The following is a 23,839-nucleotide window of genomic DNA, read 5'->3' as shown; positions in this document are numbered from 1 at the left end:
ATTTTGTATTCTTTGTAGTGTACACTATCTTCACCATAATAGTTTATGCAGTTACAAAAGTTACTGCAGAACATATCAGCTAGGCCTAGGGTGTCGATTTACTTACTAGTTATTAGTTCTTGCAGAACATATCAGCTTGGTGTAAAACATCCATTTACAAGTCAAAAGGGATGCACGTGTGTTGTGTAGGATTAAAGTGAAGGATTAAAGTGAAACTATTCGGTAAAAATAATAAATAACAACAACAACAAAAAACATCACACACACCCCCATAAAGAAAAATAATGAGATTTGCTAGTATGTGTTAGAACATGTTAGCTTGGCCTAAATTGTACAGTCACACTGATAATACAACAATGCACTTAGTCATGTACTTCATGTGTGATTAAGATAAAAGTACTTCTTTAAAAAATAAGACACATAAAAGCGAAAATTTATGTCAAACAGTGACCATATATTACCTTTTGAACTTTGTCTTCCTTCTTCATTTTCTTCTTATACACATTATGAAATTTCATTTAAATCAACTGCTCAATTATATGTACTATTTGTACTTGTTTCCAACTGCAAACAACATAGTTCCTGCTTTGCTGTAGCATAATGTTCCTACAGATCAGGGTCTATCTTATTTGCTCTACTGATTACTCCTTACAAACTGCACAGACCCAGATCTTTTTTCTGCAGTTTGCAATTGGACCCATCTGATAAGTGAGTATAGACGGTAAACAGAGCTGTAAAATTACATTTTGTGCTATTCCAGAGTTCTAGAGAACCCCAATGCCAAGGCTGTAACATTCTGTGGAAGTCCATATTATATGAGTCCAGAGATATTTTCTTGCAAGCCCTATGATAGCAAGGTATGTATAAGGTATATCTCAAGGCATTTAACTATTTTTTCCTTATGGGGGCGCTCACCAGTTATGTAATTTTGAGAGAGTGATTTAAGACGAAGTTATTTGTATTTGAAGATTCATTATTTCTAACATGATATAAGAAGTGCATGTTATAGTAACCAAGCTTTTGCGTTCTCTTTGTCGTCTCAAAAATAGAATATGTGGGTTTTCCCCACTAATAAAAAGGCAAAGAAAACTGACATGTGAATAGTGGCCCTGACTTGAAACTTGTGGCAAATATGACGCTAGTTAAATTAGATATTTCCATTTTGTTTTCTTTCATTTAAATTGTAGTATGTAGTTAAATTTTATTTCATTAAATATTTCTTAATCAGCACTTACTGTCACTGTTAACAAAGGTATAGACCAGATGATAATGTCAGGATCTAAAAGCGTAAGCTTAAAGTCGCAAAAAACATGGGGCACAAAACAATGACCGGCATGAAGTTAGGATGGTCGACAATATTATCGTCTTCTCCTCTCCGGGAAACCATTCTCCTAAAGTGGTGGTTAGTGCTTGTGCACTAATATAACATTCCACTAGAAAACACTATAGGAGGATGGCTCCCAAGGGAGCTGGCAGTAATAGATTTAGTCAGATAAATTGGACCCCCAAATCTGTGCTGATACTGAGGAATGATCTCTTGGACCCACAAATAGTCTATCAGTATCGACACAGATTTGGGAGTCTGATTTATTGGACTATAACAGATTTTAGTACATGATATGATATCATGTGATGTCCTTTAACTGGAACATGCAGCCTATGCCCTGCGGGCTAGATCTAGCCTGCAACCTCATTTTATCTGCTTATTTATATTATAGAGTGAGGCTTTAAAAATCGCAGAGGAAGTTGTTGAATTAGGTATATATTCCTGCAGTGAAGTAGTGCATCCCATAGTCAACAAGGAAATGCTTGCTGTTTTAAAATATCATATATTTTGGTATTTACAACCTGCACCCAGATTTTCAAACCATAATGACAAGATGAACTTCTGTTCTTGTGATATAATGACCCAGAATGCTGTATTATTTGGTTCTTAATGTTGTCGTCAGTACTTATTAAATTTATTTTGTTATTGCTGCATGGTTACAAATTATAAAGTTTCTATGATTTGGACTCTACCCATTACAAAAAGACCTCTCTGAATCAATGCCATAAATGGAAATAAAACTGGATATGGCAGCTGAACCAGCTTTCTGTTTATTGCAGTATTTGCCTAACTTTTGTATGGTAGCACGCATATATCATAATAATACTGCTTCAAAAAATAAAGTTTTCAATGATTAAATTGGAACTGATTAAACTGGAACACAATAATGCCATTAAGTTGAAACCTGTGAATAACAAAGGTACAATTTTTTTAAAATCGAATTTTAAATGTAATGTGAGCAAATAAATAACATAAAACTGTAGCCTCACAAATACAAATGGATAATTTGAAAGGATATCCAATTTTTTTAGTTGACCCATTAAATGGTTGCTTTAAGATTTGCCTTGTTGGTGGAGTTTGGTGTGAAATGAAATGAAATCAGTCAGATTCCTGTTCGTTATCCTCACTTTCAATAATCGATCTTTCATTCTTCTCTACTCCCTTAGAGAAGACACTCCTACATGGAACTCATTTTCCCATCGGATCTTTACCAAGTGCTCCTGCATAGGCCATGATGGTTAGCTTGTCTTTCACAGTGTATGAGTTTCTAGCATGTTTATACTTTGACTTTATTTGTTCAGATTCAAAATCGTACACAAGATACCATATGAAAGTTCAAGCCCAGCATTTATACTTATTTGGACTATCGTGACATGTCTGAGATATATCTTAGTGTCTGGCTAGAATTAAGGAAGCCAATGCATTGTATGGAATTGTATTTTACTTGTCTATACAGTAGTGTAAAATCTCTATTGGACTCAATGCCTACAGAGCCATGTCCAATACAGGTTTTGCAAAACAACATTAACTTCCTACAATAAAAAGCTATATTGTACAGATTACTGTATAATAGCCTCTTAATACATATCTGTCAACCATTATGATTTTTGGCATAATCATTATGGGATTCCTGAAGAACAGACTGGTTGCTTTGATTTCATACTCAAATGCATTATATTTGGGGCCCCCTGGTGGACAAGTGGTCTAAAGTGCTTGCCTCTGCGTGGATTCAAGTTTCTGTCTCTGCCAATGTGGTTCTTTGAGAAAGCTGCTCCCAGGTTCTTCCTCCACCAGAAATATCGTTAAACCCCAAAACAACAACAATATATATTTGGTCAAATAGTTGCACTGGAACCAGGCCAAAAGTTAACAAGTTGACATAATTATCAAGTGATTTGAGCTCTGTTGATGTTGATCTTGAATGTTCAGTAGCTGTGAAGATGTTAGAGTAGAGATTATTTTGAACTGAATCCTGTCACTTTAAACAAACAAGAGATTAATAACACTGCTAAAATGTAAAGAAGAATATGCAGCATATGCATCACAGCTTGTCAGACATTTTTACCATGCTCATTGCAAGATTTTTTGAGTCGACCTTATGATCCGTCACAGTGAAAAGTTTGACGTTGAAAATCAAAGTTAACTTGGTCTTCAGATTAGTATAATTAAGACAGAAATCTGGTAGACTGTACATTTGCCATCTTGTGGTTGGCAGACATGCATATAGTCAATGTGAAGAATGATAATTCTAATATAAATATGATTTAATACATTAAAACCAGTATTATGACTTTATGGTCTTAAAATAAGTACTATAAAAGAGTGAAAAGCAACAAGCTTTCTAAAATTCAACAAATAATATACTTGCCTAGAATGCAAAGTAAAAATGTAAAAAAAGGAACTTATGGTATTGCGAAATAAATCCCAAATAATCATAGAATTTTGAACACAAGTCATAATGATTAAAGTTCTGAATAAACTTTAGAGGTAGTCCCGAATAAATAATCCAATGCTGGAAGTGTTGATGTGAAATTTGGTGAAATACAATTTTTTTGGAGAAATTAGGACATTTCAGCAAATTTCATTGAAATTTTTCAGAGTTTACTGAAATTTCAGTCATGTTTTCACTAGGAATAATAAGTTTTGTTCTATATACATGACAATTACCGGTAGAATGTAATTTGATATTGATTTGGTTGGTTGACATACTGCTGTTCTTTATACATTCAGCTTTTCAATATCATTTATATGAATTCAATTTTGCTTGTTAAAATTGATTTTATGGACATTGCATAAAACTTTGTTATGTTTGTATGGATGTTAACATTGTGAATAAAATACTGGCATATGAATTCATTTTATTAAATTGTTGATTTTTGTCAGCAAAATGCTACTAAACTTTAAATCAGTCATAACGTGTTATTAATGTGAGATTGTATCAATGTTTACATTACATAAAGTTATTCATTGATCAGTTTGTGGATTATGAATTCATTAATATTCATTAGATACCAAAAAATACATGCAGTTACATAGGTGTAAATTGTCGAAAACTTGCAAATATATCACAGAATCCACAGTGCTCCTGCATAATTCCCTATGATTAATGTACCAATACAATAAAAAGCCAAAATAAAATAATAGACAGGTAATTTGAACACCTTTCCAAACGTGTAAAGGCATTATATGCAAATTAATGATATTTAGACAAAAAAATGTGGCAAATTTCTCACTATCATTATATATCCAGTTTTCTCAATGAATTATTGTCAGGGTTTGCTATCAAGATCGCTTAAGCAACTGTACTTCGATGTCGCCAAATTTCTTATACGAGCTTCTTCGAGCTTACTATATAGTCTGCTTGCTACAATTAAGATCATAATAAGTTTAGCCCGAGTTTGCCATGAGCTATCACATGCTTGCACAAGCATGATTTAGGATTTCTATATTATACTTAGGGTGGTTTGTAGCAGCCATGTGGAAAGGGTATCATAATAGTTTGGTTGTGGTTTGTAGCAACCATGTTGACGTTTTTGCATAGTTGTTAGTTTGTGGTTTGTTGTAGCCATGTGCATCAACAGTGGTCTACTAATTGTTAGGTTGTTGTTTGTAGCAACCATATGGAAGTAATCCAGTAATTGTTAGGTTGTGGTTTGTAGCAGCCATGTGGAAGTAGTCCAGTAATTGTTAGGTTGTTGTTTGTAGCAGCCATGTGGAAGTAGTCCAGTAATTGTTAGGTTGTTGTTTGTAGCAGCCATGTGGAAGTAGTCCAGTAATTGTTAGGTTGTGGTTTGTAGCAGCCATGTGGAAGTAGTCCAGTAATTGTTAGGTTGTTGTTTGTAGCAGCCATGTGGAAGTAGTCCAGTAATTGTTAGGTTGTTGTTTGTAGCAGCCATGTGGAAGTAGTTCCATAATTGTTAGGTTGTTGTTTGTAGCAGCCATGTGGAAGTAGTACGTAATTGTTAGGTTGTTGTTTGTAGCAGCCATGTGGAAGTAGTACGTAATTGTTAGGTTGTTGTTTGTAGCAGCCATGTGGATGTGGTCCAGTAATTGTTAATTTATGGTTTGGACCAGCCAAGTGAATGATATCCAATGATTGTTAATACATTATTTGTGATTTTATATAAATTTAGGCAAATTGTGGGTTGAACATGCCTCTGTGACAGGCTTCTTTACTTATAACACGTCATTTTGCTGGCTCCCATACCAGCCTGACATGAGAGAGATCGAGAGAGAGATCTGTATAATACAATGTGTAGTCAAGGAGATGCCTCATTGGTTTTTAAATATCTGATTAAACAGTCCACACTCATAGTATCCACTGCAATTGATGACTAAAGCTGTCTATGTTAATACATTTCCTGTATTATTGATATCTGATAGAAATGTCTATGTTTATACAATCCTGTACTATTTCAGAGTGATATATGGTCCCTAGGAGTCATTGTGTATGAGATGTCTACCCTAGAGAGGCCCTTTGAGGCAATGTTGATGCAGCAGCTTGTCTTCAAAATTGTTCATGGTTCTGTGAGTCTGTCTTGTTTTCCCACTCTCTTTTTCTAACTCTTCTTGAAAGTATGTAGTTAGGAACCTGTAATAAATTCAATGGATAGTTCTGCTGTTTGCTAGCCATGCCATTCTCATTTACAAAGGAAAATATCTCCTTTTATTGCACAACAATTTTAAGATTTTATTGACTTTAAGTTAGCAGTACATGTATTGCTTTAAAAAAGATAACTTCATATTGGAGCTAAGTCTTAAGTTTGTTTTATGGTATTGAAGGTCATCTTTTAATATGTATTCTCAGCTTGTATTTTAGTACAGCTTGTACGATGGCATATCAGTTTCTGGTCCAGCAAGCTGACCTGTTTTTTCCCCCAACATTGTGCAATCAGGCATGGTAGGCCTCAGCTAGGTGTCCTGCTATTGGTCAAAAGCAATGAGAAAATAAAGAAAAGATGATTTATAACATGGTGGAGGTTTGAAAATTTATTTAAGATTTTCACCAAACTCATAATTTTACTGATAGCATTAGTTTTGCTATTTAACTATACACATTTGTTGCTTCTTCAAATAGGGGCCCTGAGTGGCCGAGTGGTCTAAAGCACTCTTCGTTACGGATCACTGCCATCTCACCTCTGTCTGCGTGGGTTCGAGTCTCTGATTCGGCTAATGTGGGTATGTGAGAAAGCTTGCCAGTAGCTTCTCGTGCATCGGTGGTTCTTTTCAGGTTTTTCCCAGGTTCTTCCTCCACCATTAATACTGGCCACCATGTATAGCCTATCATGTGCTGAAAAATGGCGTCAAACCCTACATCAACAAAAACAGATTCTTCAAATATGTTACCCGATCATAAGATCATAGGAGGACTATCACTTCTTTGCCAAACCAGCCCTCCTTGCTTAAACATTTAGCTATGGGACTAAAGGACACATGGTACTAATTATATGGAAAAATGGGAACCAGCCTGGAAAGGGCTGAACCTAAAATAGAGTATATATGGGTTTGGCTGAGCAGGATTGGTTAATAATGTAAGTTATATTTTAGGAAAAAGAATCTTTTGAGAGCTTATCCTAGTTGTAACAGAATTTTTTTAGAGACATTGTTTTATTGATGGAATTTCAGTCCTTTAACAGTCTTGAATTGGAACATACATTACTAAAATTAGCACATGACTCTTTGGTATGGAATTGGAAGCACATGGTTCAAACACATGCAGGTTCATAAAATCCATGACTCATATACTTTCCTCAACACAGAAGATGACATCCAGGTTTCATCTATACTGATAAGTATAGGTTTGATCTTGAACACTCAGAAATTTTAAGTTATTGAATTTTTAATATCATGGTGTTTGCATAGGTTTACTATGGGAGCTGATTTAGTACTGTGTAAATGTTGTCTGGTTATATATGTGGCAGTCAGCCAGAATAATCTCCCACTGAACTAGGGATTGGCAACAAATTTCATGTGTACATCAGTATGCTCTTTCCTGTTGATATACCTTGTAAACTGTGTTCCCAAATTTTGGTAGATATTCAACTTTAGAGCAAGCTGAAGGAGTTTTTCTTTTCAGGGAACTATATTCCATCTGTAGATTCAATATTTTCTTGCTCTTTTCTTTCACAAAGTATTTTTATATATTGTAAAAATACAAATTTGTCATAAACAAAGGCACCCTTCTCTCCTCATCTGCATGGATTGCTAATGTAACCTCTCAGCTTTGCACATTCATAAAATGAATAACTTTATTGTGTTGTGTGGGTTGTGTTATGTGCTTCAGAAAACTCATGGTTGCAGGGATTATTTATGTTGACGGTGCATGCATTTCAGGGGCCCTGAGAGGCCGAGTGGTCTAAAGCGCTCTCCGTTACGGATCACTGCCATCTCACCTCTTTGTGGGTTAGAGTCTCAGATTCAGCCAATGTGGGTATGTGAGAAAGCTTGCCAGTAGCTTCTCGTGAGTCGGTGGTTCTTTCTGAGGTTTTCCTAGGTTCTTCCTCCACCGTTAATACTGGCCGCCATGTATAGCCTATCGTGTGCTGCAAAAATGGCGTTAAACCCTACAACAACAACAACAACAACAGCATGCATTTCACTGTATAATTTCTGCTTCAGTGAGATGCATACAGGTCAGTTTTCTATAGATAGTGTATAGACAAAGCATTCCTTTTTTGGTTATTACAAGCAATGCTTCAGTGGCTCTGTCTGTATAGGCAGTCTGTTGGGACCTTTCTTGCAAAGTTTACACCGTATACTTTGTAGATAGGGTCCACTTCATAGTTATTCAAAGCAGTGCTTCTCTATTATTACTTGCATAGGCTGTCACATGGACCCATTTTCACATGAAGGTTCACACAAAATAGTGCAGAAGTCCAGTAAAGTCCACTGTTTGGGCTCACAAAGCAGGACTACTGGCTTCAACTGTCATTGTCTGCTCTAATTCTTGTTGCAAATTTTGACCTTGGAAAGGGCTAAATGCAAACAATGTAAACAGTGGAAATGTGCAGATCACAACCACGTTACATGTATAGCAGGCGTTATCAATCTGGGAATGTGTAATATATGTGCAGGCTGGACCTTAGTACTTGGAGCACAATCAAAACAGAAAGGGTAAACGCGGAAGTGTACTCTGACTGCGAGACAAGGATGTCATTAATATTCACGCTGTAGTCACCTCGATGAATGATTTCCTGCTTGATGAGTATCACATTTCAGAGCACCTGTTGGAAAAAAGAGCACAATCAAAACAGAAAGGGTAAACGCAGAAGTGTTCTCTGAGTGCGAGACAAGGATGTCATTAATATTCACGCTGTAGTCACCTCAATGAATGATTTCCTGCTTGATGAGTATCACATTTCAGAGCACCTGTTGGAAAAGAAGCAATCCAAGATACCACTTTCTGTGACATCTTCAACCATAGTTCCACCTTCACCACCTCAATCTTACGAAACCATTTTTGGCAGAATATATAGGCCTAATACCACAGCATTTAATGGCCAGTTGTCTCTACCGACTACATAGAAACAAGATGGCATTAAATCAACTCAGATATTGTCTTGCACCATGCAAGAAAGGACTGGTTATGTGGTCTATATCCAGTTTAGTGCCCCAGTACCCACATGAGATGGAAAGTGTTCTTTAAGGGAGGGTGTGCTTTTTGATCACCTGGAATTTGACATATCCAAATCAGACTGATCTGCCACTTTAGACAGTCTTCATTAGTGCCATCTCAGATCGTGCAGTAGAAGTTAGCCTGACAGCATTCTGCTAGAGATGATGCTCACAAACTCCATTGTCCTTGCTATACCTAACAATATCTAGAAAAGACTTGGTCTTTAGAGCATCGACTTTGAAAGGTTTTTGCTTGTTGATGTCTTAGTGTTTCTCTGTCTTCACCTTGTCCCAGAAATCCAGCATGTGTTGACTTGAAAATCAAGAAAGATGAAGTGGCATTCAAATTCATACCACAGTCTGGCTGAGTAGCTGATTTAGTGGGTTGATTACAAAGACAATTGCAGGACCCTAGTGTCTTTGCACAGCAATGCCTGCAATCACATTTTGTTCATAGATTCTATAAAACATTACAGTGTTCCACACAGACACCACAGCAGTAGACAGAGAACTTCAGCCCTAAAAATGTAAAACTCATCATTATGGATGGACTGGATATTCTTTAATAACACAAATCAGTTGGTCAAGAATGTTGCAGCAGTAGGCTATATGTTGAGCTTCTTCAGAAATGGTAGAGATCATTCACACCTTAAAAGACAGAGTTTATATTCAAGAATGTTCCTGGTCCTAAATTCCAAATTGCACATTAAAAATGACACAGAGCAGTCTCAGAGAATTTCCTTCATCTGCTTGGGTTATTCTGTGTGGCAGTAGACCTCATTGTCCTAGTTCGCCTTTTTGTGAGGCCATTATAAATAATACTGTTGTCCAACTGAAGGCCAAAACTTTGCTCCTTGTAACAAACAACACCTGTCTCCATGCAAATGATGTTCCATGTCAGGAAATGGGAAAACATCACTTGGCTTACATTGGGTGTACCCTTGCAGGTACAACCTCAAAAGTTGATGACTTGTATGGACACAAGCAAAGTGGGCTTGGATACACATTTCTTTCCATCATTCCAAGAGGACAGTGACTCATTCATGATTGTCTATTTGCCTATCATTATAGACGAAAGCCATAGTGAAAGCATTTCATTGGTGGCAAGAGAAGCTACATGGAAAGATCATTCTCATCTTACCTGACAAACCATTGCTTTGATTTATGTCAGAGAGCAAGGGGGGACCAAATCACCAGATCTCTCCATTCTTATTTGGAATTTTCTATCATCAATAACAGATTAGAATGGCTTGGATAGTACTTTTATACCCCAACGCCTCGGATTCCAAGTTGCTACAAGCAGCAAGAGAATCAGAGTGTTGCATTGTTCTGATTCCTTCACTCAGGTTGGATAAATTGTTTATAAATGACTTAATAAATCTAGCAGTGAAAAATGCAGAGGATAATATAATTATTCATGCATCTGCTCAATCAACCATGATGACAGGTGTTTTACCTGAATCCAGTGCTGTTTAACCTGTATGTATGGATGTATTATTGATGTCCTCAAAAAGAAACAGTTCTCACAAAAGCCTTCAAGGGGAAGTGGAAAATTTGTACACTGTTTTGAGCATGAACACATTTCTCCACTTAAGGCATCAATACCTCAAATACCTAACTTCCTACTTTGACTCTTTGAAGAGAACCCGTTATTTCCAGTCACAATAAAGGTTTACTGTTCCACATTCTCTGACACACTGCATCATAGCAGAGGATATAGAACAAAACAAAAAAACCTCACCAATCTTCTGTCAGATTTTGATTTCACACACCCAAAGGTGCAGTCTCTGTGTCCTTAGTGGAATCTATCATGGGTGCTAACCTAACTGAATAAATCACCATTTGAAATGCTCTTGAGAACTTCACTGATTCACCTCTTGTAAGACCTGCATCCTAATCCTGTTAGCTACAGCATCTGTGGAATACATTTGACCACAACGACTAACAGTTTCAGTGGGATGGATTATTGTCACTCATGACATCCTGTGCTTTGATTGCCTAGAATAGTCTCCCACGCATAGTCTTTTGTGGTGAAACCTCCTTCTAGCTTGGACCCTTCAACTCAGGTTTTCTACTTTACCCAGTGTGAGCTCGTAAGTGGTTACTGAAAAAACTGAGCTAGTGTGACGAGGGATATCTATTCATACCTCTGAGAGAGGGAATGGATGATATCTCAGCACAGGGTCTGGTCTATCATCCTGAATAAGATGGGTTATTCATTCTGCATATGGAGAATTAATGACAAATCATATAAACTTGTTACGCTTTTTGGCTCATGAAGTTATGGCAGTCTCAACAAGTGAATATCTGAGTGAAAGTTTTCCCTAGCTGACATTATACATAGGATGGAGTTTCGAGTCAATGTTCCCTTGGTTCATCCTCAGGGATATTCCACCCCAGAAGACTCAATTAGTCCAGGTGGTGGAACCTATCTGTGCAGTACAACAAACTACCTTCCCATGTCGTTCTGCAGATTCTTAAGGATGCATTATGACTACTGTTGGATTTGAGAGAGGAAAGGTTTTCCTTTTTCCAGTTGCTGTGTCTCGGTTTAAGGAGACTATTTTCCAGCCATATTCTTCATTTAGAAGCTGCCACACATTCCTTAGGGGACCAGAGAGTGTCTTCTATCCATTGTAAGGAGATTTAACTTCCTCCACCTCTTACTTACTGACTTAAGTTATTATGATTGGGTAACATATCTAAAGAAGAAACAGTTTGCTAGTAAAGTATGTTTCATCGATAATACTTACCCTTCATAATATGGATACACCCTCCCCACAGTTACACACTACTAGGAGAGCATGCATTCATCTCCAGTAGTAACTTAATCATGGACATGATTTGACATCAATCCCAGTATCAAAGGAAGATCACTCTCTCACTGTCACATTTAGTTCCCATTGATAAAAATTTAGCTGGAAAGGCTAGATTTGCAAAGTAATGGTAATACTTCTATGGTATTATGATCTGGTAAGTATAATGGATGAATCATTAAATTGGTTTCTTTTTTAATATTAAACTTTTTTATCAATTGATTTACAAAGTTATTTATAACTTACTCTTATCCGGTATGAGATACAACCTATAATAGCAAAATCATAAAATTGGTTAAAGTTTGAAGTCTTCTGTGGCCTACTGGTAATTGTTGTAAACATAAGTCTGTAGCTTAAATTTGCAGTAGTAAAGTGACTTGCCCAGGGACTTGCAATGGCAGCTGATTTAATAGCTGGATTCAAAGCACTGTCTGACACTCTAACCACTAAGCCGTCTACTGCAGCTCTGGTTGAACAATAAATACTTTTGTCAATTGTAACTTGATTAACTGAAGTGAACAATCTGAAGTGCTTTAATTTGGACGAGAGCACATAAGTAATAGCTGGACCTTTTGTCATTTGTGTCTTTAATATTTACATACAATGCTGAGACCTCAAGGTCATCAGTTTCCTTCAGTAGTGCACAAACCATTTTATCTCTTCTATGAAAAATTCCAGTTCCTGTTTTCATGAAATATCATCTTTGCTTTTCAGAGATAAAATTCTTAATGTCTAAAAAAATTTCTTTTAAATCTAGCTTCCCAAAATGCCAGTTGGATACTCTAAAGGTCTGGTGGGTCTGATCACCGCAATGTTGAGCAAGGACCCTGAGGATCGACCAACTGCAGCTCAAATTGTGCAAGGTGCCCTTTTCAAAAACATTGAACCCACAAGAGTAAGTGGTGGCGGATCAATATCATCTATGTTGTTTGGTTTTCAGATGCCGTGAAAATGTTAAGATGTTCAAAAATGTTATCTGTTCAATTACATAAGCTTACACTCAGTTAATTGGACTTTTATGTAGGCACTTTTATGGATCAATCTAACCAGCATAGTACCTGTAGTCACTTCTGGAGTATGATGTCCATGCATAAGTTCCAAAGATATGTCTCTTCACTCGCCTTCAAACCTCTGCCACCCAAAGGGAGCCTCTACTTAGCAACACCTTAGAAGTAAGGGGATTTAATTTATAACATGCTGCATATGTAGTTTGCAGCACAGCCGTCATAAAAATTTTCACCAACTACTTCGCAGGTAGCACAAGAGACATCAGCTTCACTACCTTAATCCCAAATTCAAAAACCGACGAAAACTAGCCCTCTAGTTCCCTCATCATTATTAGATTTTTACTGTGATGAGTAAAATTCTGCCATGCAGGTTTGGACTGGAGAAATTATACACCCACTCCCATAGGAGTTCTGTCATCCTCTTTTCTGATATCACCTGCTAGGTCTTCAGTTCCGACATCAGGTGATTAGTGTCATATATAGATTTCTGAGGTATTCATGTAGATGGTCAGACAGTGAAACTACTGGTACTCAAATCCCGAAATACATGGTAAATTAATGGGAATGGACACATTGGGAGCAAGTGGAGCTAGTGTTTGAGCAAGTAATTTATTTAAAACCACTTGCCTTGGGCATGTGTCTAAATAATTTTTTCTTTAGACACTGCCTTTTTATACTTGTGTGACAATAACCTTAAAATTTGTAGTCAGATAGAAAAGTGGCAGCGACAAAGTTTCTTTAGGACAAATATTGTCTACAGAAGAATCTACTTTCAGTTGCTTCCACAAACTTTCAAATTTCTAACATTTTTGGAATGCTTGCATCATCAATAATAAGTTCCAAGAATCTACAACATTTTTTTCTCCCAGATGCCTTCTCCGTTCTCTATCTGGATACCCATGAGTTGATTTGTAATGTCATCACCGTGGGATCAATGTTGCATATAATATCTATGGCAGTCTTCAATAGGCAGAGCACCCCAAATCTCAGCAGAATACAAGGAAGCATGTTTACAAAATGGTCCTCTTCATAACATAGAGGCCAAACATAAAAGCAGCTATGAATTTACAACAGGTGGAACAAGATGCAATGCTCTCTACCTCCACCTTTCTTAGAGACCATCATAGGCCAAGCTAGGCTTGCAACCTTCATCATTTAATCCCTTCTTTAATGATCAGGTTGAGAGAATTCGCAATAAGTCACCAAGGATGCCTTCTTCCCATCCCTCACAGTCTTGGCTATAGTGTAAGGATTTGCAAGGCAACCAACAGAATGGTCGCAGGGATGTCCCTAGAGTGCAGTTCACTGGGAAGCAGGCCTATCATATTTACAACCATCTAAAATCACAGTTCTCCCAAACTCATTGGAAGAATCAAAGGGAGGTCGATCATGTTTGCCAGCATTCCACGAGAAATGATAATAATATAATCTATTACCTACCCCACCCCCTTATCACAGATCCCATCAGAGTGAAGGCAAAATCTTTCACTGCCGAATGTTGAAGATTTACCATGCCTACATGTGGACCACCCTGGAATCGTGTTGAAAATACCTCTGCATGTACAACCTCCGATGATCACGATCACTATGAACTCGAATACAGATGACTGGGGGAGCACATCTTCTATCATTTTGGGATGCCAGAGGAGTGTGGCCTCCTCAGAATTGATATTATTGACGTATCAACATCCTCGAATAAAATTGATTTGAAAGCTTTTGAATGGTGGCTGGTGAACCTGGTAATGGAGTTCTCGTTCTGTCCAACAACTCCACTGTGGTGATTCTCAAACAGCAAAGCGGAACCAAGTTCCCAAATCTTTTGTTTTCTTGTTTGGTATTTTATTTTCTAAACTGATGTCCTCAATGACAAATCCAAGTTTAGTTTCACCTATCCTAGGATGGCTGATGTATTGGCAGACTCTTTGTCCTGCAAGAAGGAACTAGCAAACATTTTGGCATCTTCATTCTTAAGTTTTCACTGATTAGATACTTGATAGGATCGACTTATGATGGACCGATTAGTGACAAGGTGGGATGCTGAAATTCCAACCTTTGTCTTAGTCCTGGATCCAAATGGCCTGGATAATCTAAATTCTTTCTGTAGATTGGAATCACCAGAGGTATACACTTCTCCAGAACCTCAGGTTCTGAAGGTCATACAGGAATCAAAAGAATATGAGTGTATGCTCATCCTGATTGCTCCACTCAGATGGAAAATCTTGAACCAACCTCATCAATCCTGCATCAGAATCATCAAGAAGTGAAAAAATTCCCTCATCTGTGTTAAGTAACCACAATGGCAGGTGTTTCATCCCAGCTCAGAGTTGCTGAACCTGCACATCAGTATCTTATTAAATACACCCTTAAGAATAAACAGTTCTCACAGTAAATGGTGGAGAATCCCTCACATTAGATGGCCAAACACATTAGAGGTGCACAAAAGCAATGTAATATAATCTCAGCGGAGCACAGCAGAGCACTTTATACTAATATAGGCATCCCTACCTCAATGGCTAACTTTTTATGGCTCTTCAATGAGAAACATTTAGCACCAATGACAATTAATCCAGTCTTGCACACTGTGTTATATCAAACAAAGCATAGACCTATCTGATCTTCTGTTCCTTTAGATTTCACATGGCCAATGATGATATATCCTTGCCCAAGTGGTATTTATTATGGGTATTTACCTGGCTAAACAAGACACCATTTGAACTGCTCTCAGGGGCTTAATTAGTTTACCTCATACAAGTTATGCCTCCTCACTGCTTTAGCAATTGGCAGGCAAAATCAGCAAATGTATTTACTATTGGTGAACCCATCTACGTGTAGTTACAACAACCTGGATCAGTATCACTCATGAATCCCCCTGCTCTCATTTCCAAGAACATGGTACCATTCATGGGGAATCAGATGGCCAGCACTTGTGGGAACCAGATGAATTAAAAGAATGATCACCATAGTTATGATTGTAAAACATTGCCATCAGTGTCTTGATAAGTTACTAATCCTTAAGTTACTAATTATCCCCTCTCCCCCACTAGCTTAGCTGTCATATAAAACAAATACTTAAAATACAGGAGGGACACCAGGTATCATGCTGTCCAATTCTCTTAGAACTGCAAAAATGGATTTGGACAACATTTGAGTAGTCTGTGAGGGAAACATTTAGCTTCGTTATTTATTAGTCTTCTCTCTCTCTTCTTACAATTCATTGTCTCTTGATTTTTTTTTTGTCAGAATCAGATTACTCTTGATTGGAATCAGTATATGTTATAGCCAAAGAAACAATGTGGTTAGAAAAGCAAATATTGCTTAGTTTGTAAAAATATAATTCACAACCAGTTCATTAGTATCAACATATTGTGGCTCAGTTAATATGGTGGTGACCCATTTGCTATAAACTAATTAAGCACACTTTGGTCAAATCAAATGGTACCATAATGTTAAGGGCCTTAGCTGGTGAATATTCACCTTTGAGTGGTGTTATTTATTTATTTTCTTTTCTTTTTACAGATGTAGGGTTACCATACCTAAACTGGGAAAAGAATTTTTCTCTCAGATTTGAGAATTCTTGCCATCTAAATTAGCATAACCATTTATTTGGCATTTTTCTCCATGAAAACAAAATCATGGTTATTCACATAATACATTTAATTAAGTTCTGAAACTTTCTGAAATTTGAATTTAAAAAATATAAATGTTATAAAGATTATACTTACCAGGTAATACATTAAAAAGTATCTATGACCCACTCACCTGACAGACTTTTATCTGGCCACCATAAAATAGAGTAAATAAATTTGCAATTGTCACATTTTCTTGTTTGTTGTTAGAACATTAAAGAATTCATGAGAATCAACATAAATATCAGCATTTTTCCTAATAATTTGGTTTAAAAAGTTGATGAAATCAAGATAAAATATTACAAGTAGATTACTTATGTTGCTCTTACATCAAGAATATTGTTAATTTATACTTAGTTCAAAGAAAACAAACATAAGTTCATGCTTTATTCCCTGGTCTCTTTTTCTTTTTCTGTAGCCAACTGCTCCACCAAAACAAGCCACTGTAGGAGCCAAAGGTGGTGGAAGAAATCAGTGGGGAGCCATCATTATGGGGGAATCTGCTGAAAAGGATCTAGATCTAGACTTTCATGTTGCAGATCTGTTGGTCTCCCTGTCTCTAAAAGAACACCAAGAACGCTTCAAACCTAAGTCAGAAGAGAAGCGCAGGATCTCTAAGTATGAAGATGATGATGCACTGGCAACTATATCAGCAGATAAATATAAAGCTGCACAAAATGACAAATATAAGACTATGAAGAACACTGACTGGAAGAAAACATTAACATCATCTCAGGTTGAAATGGTTTTTACAGATGAGGATAAGGAGAAAACTCTAAAAGCCAATCAACAGACAGAAGCCCAAGCCATGGATGTCCTGGCACTGGTCGTAAAAACCCTTACAGGAATGTTCCCCAAGGTCAGTCAGTCAATATTTAATGAATGAATGAATAAATAAATCAACTGGAGGAATGTTGAATAATTTGCTCACATAAAGATACCCCACTTTCAAACTTCCATACCCCAATGATGAAGACGAGAATATAGTTACAGATGTTGTTATGACTCTATGGTTTTAAACTAAGTAAGAGAAAAGAATGCAAATGAACAAGTTTTGTAAAATTAATTTTTTTTATTTCCCTTAGATATAAAGTGAAAATTAAAAAAAACTTACAGTAATGCAAAATCAATTCCAAATAATTCAGAGAGTTTTATCACCAATTCTAATGAATAAAGTTCTAATTAAATTCCAGTGGTGTTTGAAACAAGGTCCAAAACTGAAAATGTTGATGTGTCTTTAGTAGGCTGTGACATGTTGCTTTGCCAAGTCTTTTGATGACTCACAATAATATAATCCAAGATGTCCTCTTCTGAATTCACTGTATTTCCAAGCTGGTGTTTCTATTGAAAAATATTATTGAAGAGCACTTTGTATATTTTCAGTGAATAATAATTTGAATAAATAATTCCATCCAGATGAAATTTTGAACACAACAATAAGATTGAATCTGCTACAAGATGTTAAAGCAAGAATGAGTAATTTCTCAAGTAAATAAATATAAACCCCTCTACCTGACCTATGTCAGAATTAGTATTTTCTGAAAATACTATGTTTATTTAGTTGCATTTTCCATTCTAGAACATTTTGAGTTGTTTACAAGGTAAAATCTGTTACTAAAAGTATAATAAAGAATGTAGTAAACATCAGGTACAACAGGTTATTCTTTGGGGGAATTCCAGTGTCCCAGATTTAGACTAAGATAATGATCCTAATATTTAACCCACACACATGGAGAAAATATTAGCCAAAATGTATTATTTGTTTACCAAAATACAAGTTACAGGTATACAATGAACTTGATTTTGGACAAGGTGAAGACCAAATTACAATTATGCATAACATATAAACATGGATAAACCTAACAAATATACATTAAATATACATTACAATGTGCTTAACTCAAATGAAAATAAAGTGACAACAATGATTGGTCAACATGCATTTACATCTTCTACTGATTATAATAAGTTTCAATGCAGTCCAATGAAAGCTGCAAGAGTACACATCTTCCTTGATAACTTGCATACAATGGAGTCCAAAAACATGGGCTGAAGTATGATTTGCTTAGGGACCTCATAAAAGTTAAGATGGGAATGCCATCCCAGCTGGACATTGACAATTAGAAGGGGGAGTTATTTATTTGTTTAATACATATTTAAGATTATGAAGAATGTAAATAAAATAAAAAAATTTAATGAAGTTGTTCACTTTTCTGTGTAAATCATCTTTATTTTTGAGATAACCATTGTCTGAAAGATTGTTAAAATCATTATGCCAAGAGGTTTCAACACACACCACATATACCTGTGGAAACTGTATTATATCACATCTTTTGACTGTGACTGTGTACATATTCAAGTGGTTATTGGTGATTCATAACAAAACAAGATTTCCTTTTCTCAAAAAACTATGGACATTTAGTTCATGAAACAATAACCTTCAGAGCCAAAAACTCAAATTTCATTTAATTGTTAGATTTAATTAAATGTTGATGGTGTGATTTCATTGCTAGTAATAGTGAAACTTCTGCTCATCCTTGAGCTAACTTCTGAGAGTCAATTTAGGGATTTTAAGTTCACTCCAAACTTTGGAACTTGCTTCTCCATAACGAAACGTATCTGTGAAACAAAAACTTTCCATGCACTGACGACTCCATTAGCTAACTTCCTTTGCTATCATTTATAACATTTCCAAATTAGTAGTTGTAATCGTTGATTAATGTTAGATACTTTAATTATGTTACCTGCATAATAGTTAAAACAACATTCAGTAGGTCAATTGAAATGAGTTGACCTGGCACACTGACCATTAGATTTTGTATTGGTAGGCTTTGCCCAGTAACTTATTCTAAAACTCCACCACCTTTATTTGATTTGATGCAAATGACACACTTGATGTCATAATACAAAGAAGGTCTACTGTTAATGCATTATTCTAGCAATGCAACAAAAACATATGCGAGATTAAAAAGTCGAGATTAAAAAGTCATGACTTAATGAGGTTCTCACAGAAATGATCTCAGACATAGCTGTGATGGTTGATTAACACTTTTCATGTTTTGGATACAAGAAAGTTGTTGATGTTGTTGTTGTAGGGTTTAACGCCATTTTTCAGCACATGATAGGCTATACATGGCGGCCAGTATTAATGGTGGAGGAAGAACCCAGGAAATCCCTGGAAAGAACCACCAACCCTCGAGAAGCTACTGATAAGCTTTCTCACATACCCACATTAGCCGAATCCGAGACTCAAACCCACACAGAGAGAGGTGAGATGGCAGTGATCTGTAATGGAGAGCACTTTAGACCACTCGGCCACTCAGGGCCCCCAATACAAGAAAGAAATATTTGGATACGATAGGGCATTATTTGGATACAAGAGGGCAATATCACATTTATAATGACTGCATTGAAACTGAATAAAAGATAAAACTAAAACCCGAAATTCACTTCACAAAACTTCTTTAAATTGGTACTTATTTCTTAAAGTACTGCCACCAGTAGGCATTATTGACAATTTAATGGAGAGAAATTTCATTAAATATTGTTGTTTATGGTATGCATAGAATTTTATTTGTAAAGAAAATTTAACAAAATATATGACTTCATATTAAAAGTTGTGAATTTCATGATGTTTATTCAAATTTCTGTTCTACTGGCATTTTTGATGATAAAATCAGAGATATAAAAGAGTTTCATTTACCAAGTTTTGATCACGATGGTTTCTTTACGTTCAACATATACGGGTCTGTTATTTTGGTATTTTCTATGAAAAAGATGGGATACATGCCTGACCATATATTATAAACAGATTCGCGAGTTATCGAGGAGAGGTGTAGTTCCATTCACAAAATTCTGTCTATTTTGCCTCTCACGCATATCACATCATATGTGTGAGTTCAAGCTTCAACTTGACCAATATGCGTTTGTTAGAAAGCATGCCAGAAGCTTTCTGTGGATCAGTAATTTTTCCTGGGTTATTTCTACACTTTACTGGCTGCAATGTATAGCCTATAATGTGCTGAAAAATGGTGTTACCCCCCCCTCCAACACAAACCCTAAAAACTCTTGTGCATGCAGCTGTGATTAAAAAATGTCAATAACTCTTACAAATATCAAGGGAGCACAATGATTATTCAGTATATGTTTCTTTAGTTGATTACTGTAGTACCTGACAAGTTTTACAGTGATCCATAGAAATCTGCAAGAAAAGTTGCATTCACATGATACTGTCTTACCAGTACATTAAATTAGTTTTAGAACAAAAAAGGCAATAACTCTATCAAAAGATTTTGCCAGAGTTCATTGAACTGTCAGTGTACACATCTTATCCATGAAAACTTCCACTAGCTGCATTCACAATATCTGTCAAAACTTTAAGTCAAAAAAAGCAAGAACAAAACTTGTGGTTGCAAAACAATTTGTTGATATGCTAAGCTTCAGTAAAAAATTATAAAAAATGGAGTTTCTCAAGAATCAATCAAACACAAGATTCTGTCATACACACTATCATCAGCTGCCTGTCAAAAAAGGCAGTAACTCTTAGAAAAATTGCAGGAGCATTACAACAATTTGTCCAGAAACTGCTTTCCTCATTAATGGATTACCATGCAAGTCTAAGAAATTAGGTTCACCATTGAACTATGTAGTCCATACAGATTTCATAAACATGAACATTTTATACATTTAGTAAAATATACAAATTTGCCAAAATTTGTATTGATGTTGAAGCAGCTTTAGTTATATACTAATAGTACTCATATTGAAAGGGAAACTACAAAAATATAAACTTCCAGATATGCTGAAATTTTGGAAATTTTACATTTTCGTATCATTTACAGTACTGAAATAAATGTCTTACCCTGCTTTAAATTAAGATCAGAATTTATACTGAAATACAAATTTGAAATCATGAGGAAATGTATGGTGAAACCTGTCTAAAGAGGTCACTTCTACCAACAAATAGTTCTTTCAAAATGGATGGTCTCTTATGAGAAGCCATCATAGATAGACGGCCAATTTGTGCACAAAAGGCTCTGATCTTTCATCACACGTGGCTTCCAAAATGTTGGGATTTTCATTAGTAAGGTTTTGTATTATGCATGAAAAATATTATGTACAGTGTAGGACTACTGTATTACCTGTTGTTTTGTTTTAGGGTTTAACGCCATTTTTCAGCACATGATAGGCTATACATGGCGGTCAGTATTAATGGTGGAGGAAGAACCCGTGAAAACCTCAGAAAGAACCACCGACCCACGAGAGCTACTGGCAAGCTTTCTCACATACCCACATTGGCCAAATCCAAGACTCGAACCCTCGCAGACAGAGGTGAGATGGCAGTGATCCGTAATGGAGAGCGCTTTAGACCACTTGGCCACTTGGGGCCCCTGTACTACCTGTAATTTTTATATATTCACTGTTACGGATCACTGCCATCTCACCTGTCATTCAGTCCATAACAAATTTATGATTATTCTATTATGATCCAAATTTTGGTACAAAGAAATTGTTAAACCTTGCAAAAATGTGCGAATTTTAGGTATCTTAGAATGTGATAATTACTTGTTTTGAACTTTAATTATATTTTTTTATACATGAAAAAAGTTGTCAGTAAAATCTGTATGAAACCCTACAGACGATTTTCATTTTTGTCATTGTAGAGATACCCAGGTAGTCAACCCATGGATGCATCTCGTAAGTATTGTGATTATTACTATAGGATTAAATAATCATGGTTGGGTATTTATCATTGTGTAAAATTTACCTAATCACTCATAAAGTAAATAAAGTCCAAAGGACTTTATGTAAATTTTGTGAGTGATTAGGTGAAATTTACATATCAATAAATACCCAACCATGATCATTTAATCCTTATAATTCCAATTTACTTCCTTTCTAACATCAGATCAGCAGATTTAACCAACAAAACATTCACTTTTATGTACATCAAAGTTTTCTTTCATTAGACTCTTAACTGCGATAGAATACATAGCCCCATCTTTGCTAGCCAAGATTCATCGATTCTTTATACAGTGATACTGGTTAGAATGTCATAGTGGGTAAATACCAGTGATATACTGTTATGATCATTATTTTAATATATAAAAAAAGGTACTTGCGGTTAAACTAGGAATATTCCATTCTTGTTTGAAAATTACGCTTGCGTATGGCACGTGTTGTTATAGCAACATCATTGTTACTTCTACGCATTTCAATCTTTCAGAAGCAAAATCATGTCCAATTTTAGTGACACCCCTTGGTTGACATGTGACCCTGACCTTTAATAACCCCTGCTGTAACATATTGTCGAGGTAAAATGCAATAATTTCCGAAGATTGGCTTCTAAAACCTGCCATTTGCCTTCTTCAGCAAAAGGGGTCAGTGTTGGAATGCAGGAAGGTCTGTGCAATTACATTGTTTTTACTTCTAATGATTGATTTTAAGCTGCGGCTTGTCATTTTTGATTGGAAATCACAGGAGTGGGTGGGTGGGAGCTTGTTGTTATTATTATTAGGGTGTAAGGCGTTGATATAGATAAAACTTCACATCAAATGATCTGGTAACAGGGAACAAAAAGTAGTCCGCAGAATTTATCGATGTGTAAAAAATTCCAGATCATTATCACGTGACCATTTCCATCCAATCAAAGCGTAGAAAACACAGTCAATTTATAAAAATCGGAATTATATATACCTGTATAAAATGTGGACAATACTTTTGCCATGGGTTAAAGTGGTGATATACTGGACACTACATCACATGGAACTGGTATGGTCAAGTGGCAAAACAATTATATTTTATATTTCTGCAGTCCTTGATTTAATTCCTAGCTCTGTCATATGCTGGGGTAAAGTAGGTTGTCCATCCAGTGTTGATTATTTCTTCAGTTTCTCTGGTTTCCTTCAGGACAAAAGACTAAATTGTGCTGACAAGAGAGTTAATATGCAATAATTGAGTTTGCTGTACAGAAAATAATAAAGTTTAAACTTGTACCATTTGAATTTTGAAATTTAATTCATATCATTTAAGCACATTTTTTAAATTAAGTTCAACTCTGCATTTTCAACAACTGGTTCCCTTAGTGCTATATGACAACTGTCACTTTCGCAAGTCTGAAATTAGAAAACATTTCCTGTACACATGTAATGTTATTAAAATCATTACCCAAATAATTATTTTAAATAATGATTTTTCTTTTTGAAGCAGTGCAGATGAAATGATGTTAGATACATTTGAGATTCATTAGGGGCATACAGTTACTATTTCTTCCAAAATTATTATTTATCATAATGTAAAAAGTCAACATTTGACAATTTTGGTAAAGATTGTCTAAGATTGTAAAGAGATGTATGTGAATTATAACTATGCCAATCTTTTCTTTCGGATGAATCCTAGCTGCATATTTTGGAAATTACCTTCACAGCAGTGAGTAATTACAGTAATTTC

General features: G+C 35.9%; 1 protein-coding gene across 2 annotated transcripts in view; it reads left to right on the top strand.

Annotated features, from left to right (window-relative positions):
- LOC149788930 (uncharacterized) overlaps nucleotides 1-23,839 on the top strand; it is a 53,053-nt gene that overhangs the window by 14,989 nt on the left and 14,225 nt on the right. Inside the window, exons 4-9 of one of the 2 annotated variants that reach the window (XM_089975068.1) lie at nucleotides 761-857; nucleotides 5,747-5,854; nucleotides 12,515-12,652; nucleotides 16,809-17,249; nucleotides 22,054-22,087; nucleotides 23,789-23,818. In XM_089975068.1, the coding sequence (XP_089831194.1) occupies nucleotides 761-857; nucleotides 5,747-5,854; nucleotides 12,515-12,652; nucleotides 16,809-17,249; nucleotides 22,054-22,087; nucleotides 23,789-23,818 (848 nt within the window). The remainder of the gene's footprint in view (nucleotides 1-760; nucleotides 858-5,746; nucleotides 5,855-12,514; nucleotides 12,653-16,808; nucleotides 17,250-22,053; nucleotides 22,088-23,788; nucleotides 23,819-23,839) is intronic. The other variant, XM_089975069.1, reaches the window with a different exon arrangement.

This window comes from Sinohyriopsis cumingii, chromosome 11, assembly GCF_028554795.1.
Source record: "Sinohyriopsis cumingii isolate HCF-2022 chromosome 11, ASM2855479v2, whole genome shotgun sequence".
Classification (NCBI taxonomy): domain Eukaryota; kingdom Metazoa; phylum Mollusca; class Bivalvia; order Unionida; family Unionidae; genus Sinohyriopsis; species Sinohyriopsis cumingii.
Note: the sequence above shows the minus strand (reverse complement) of the source record. Positions and strands in the feature narration are given on the sequence as shown.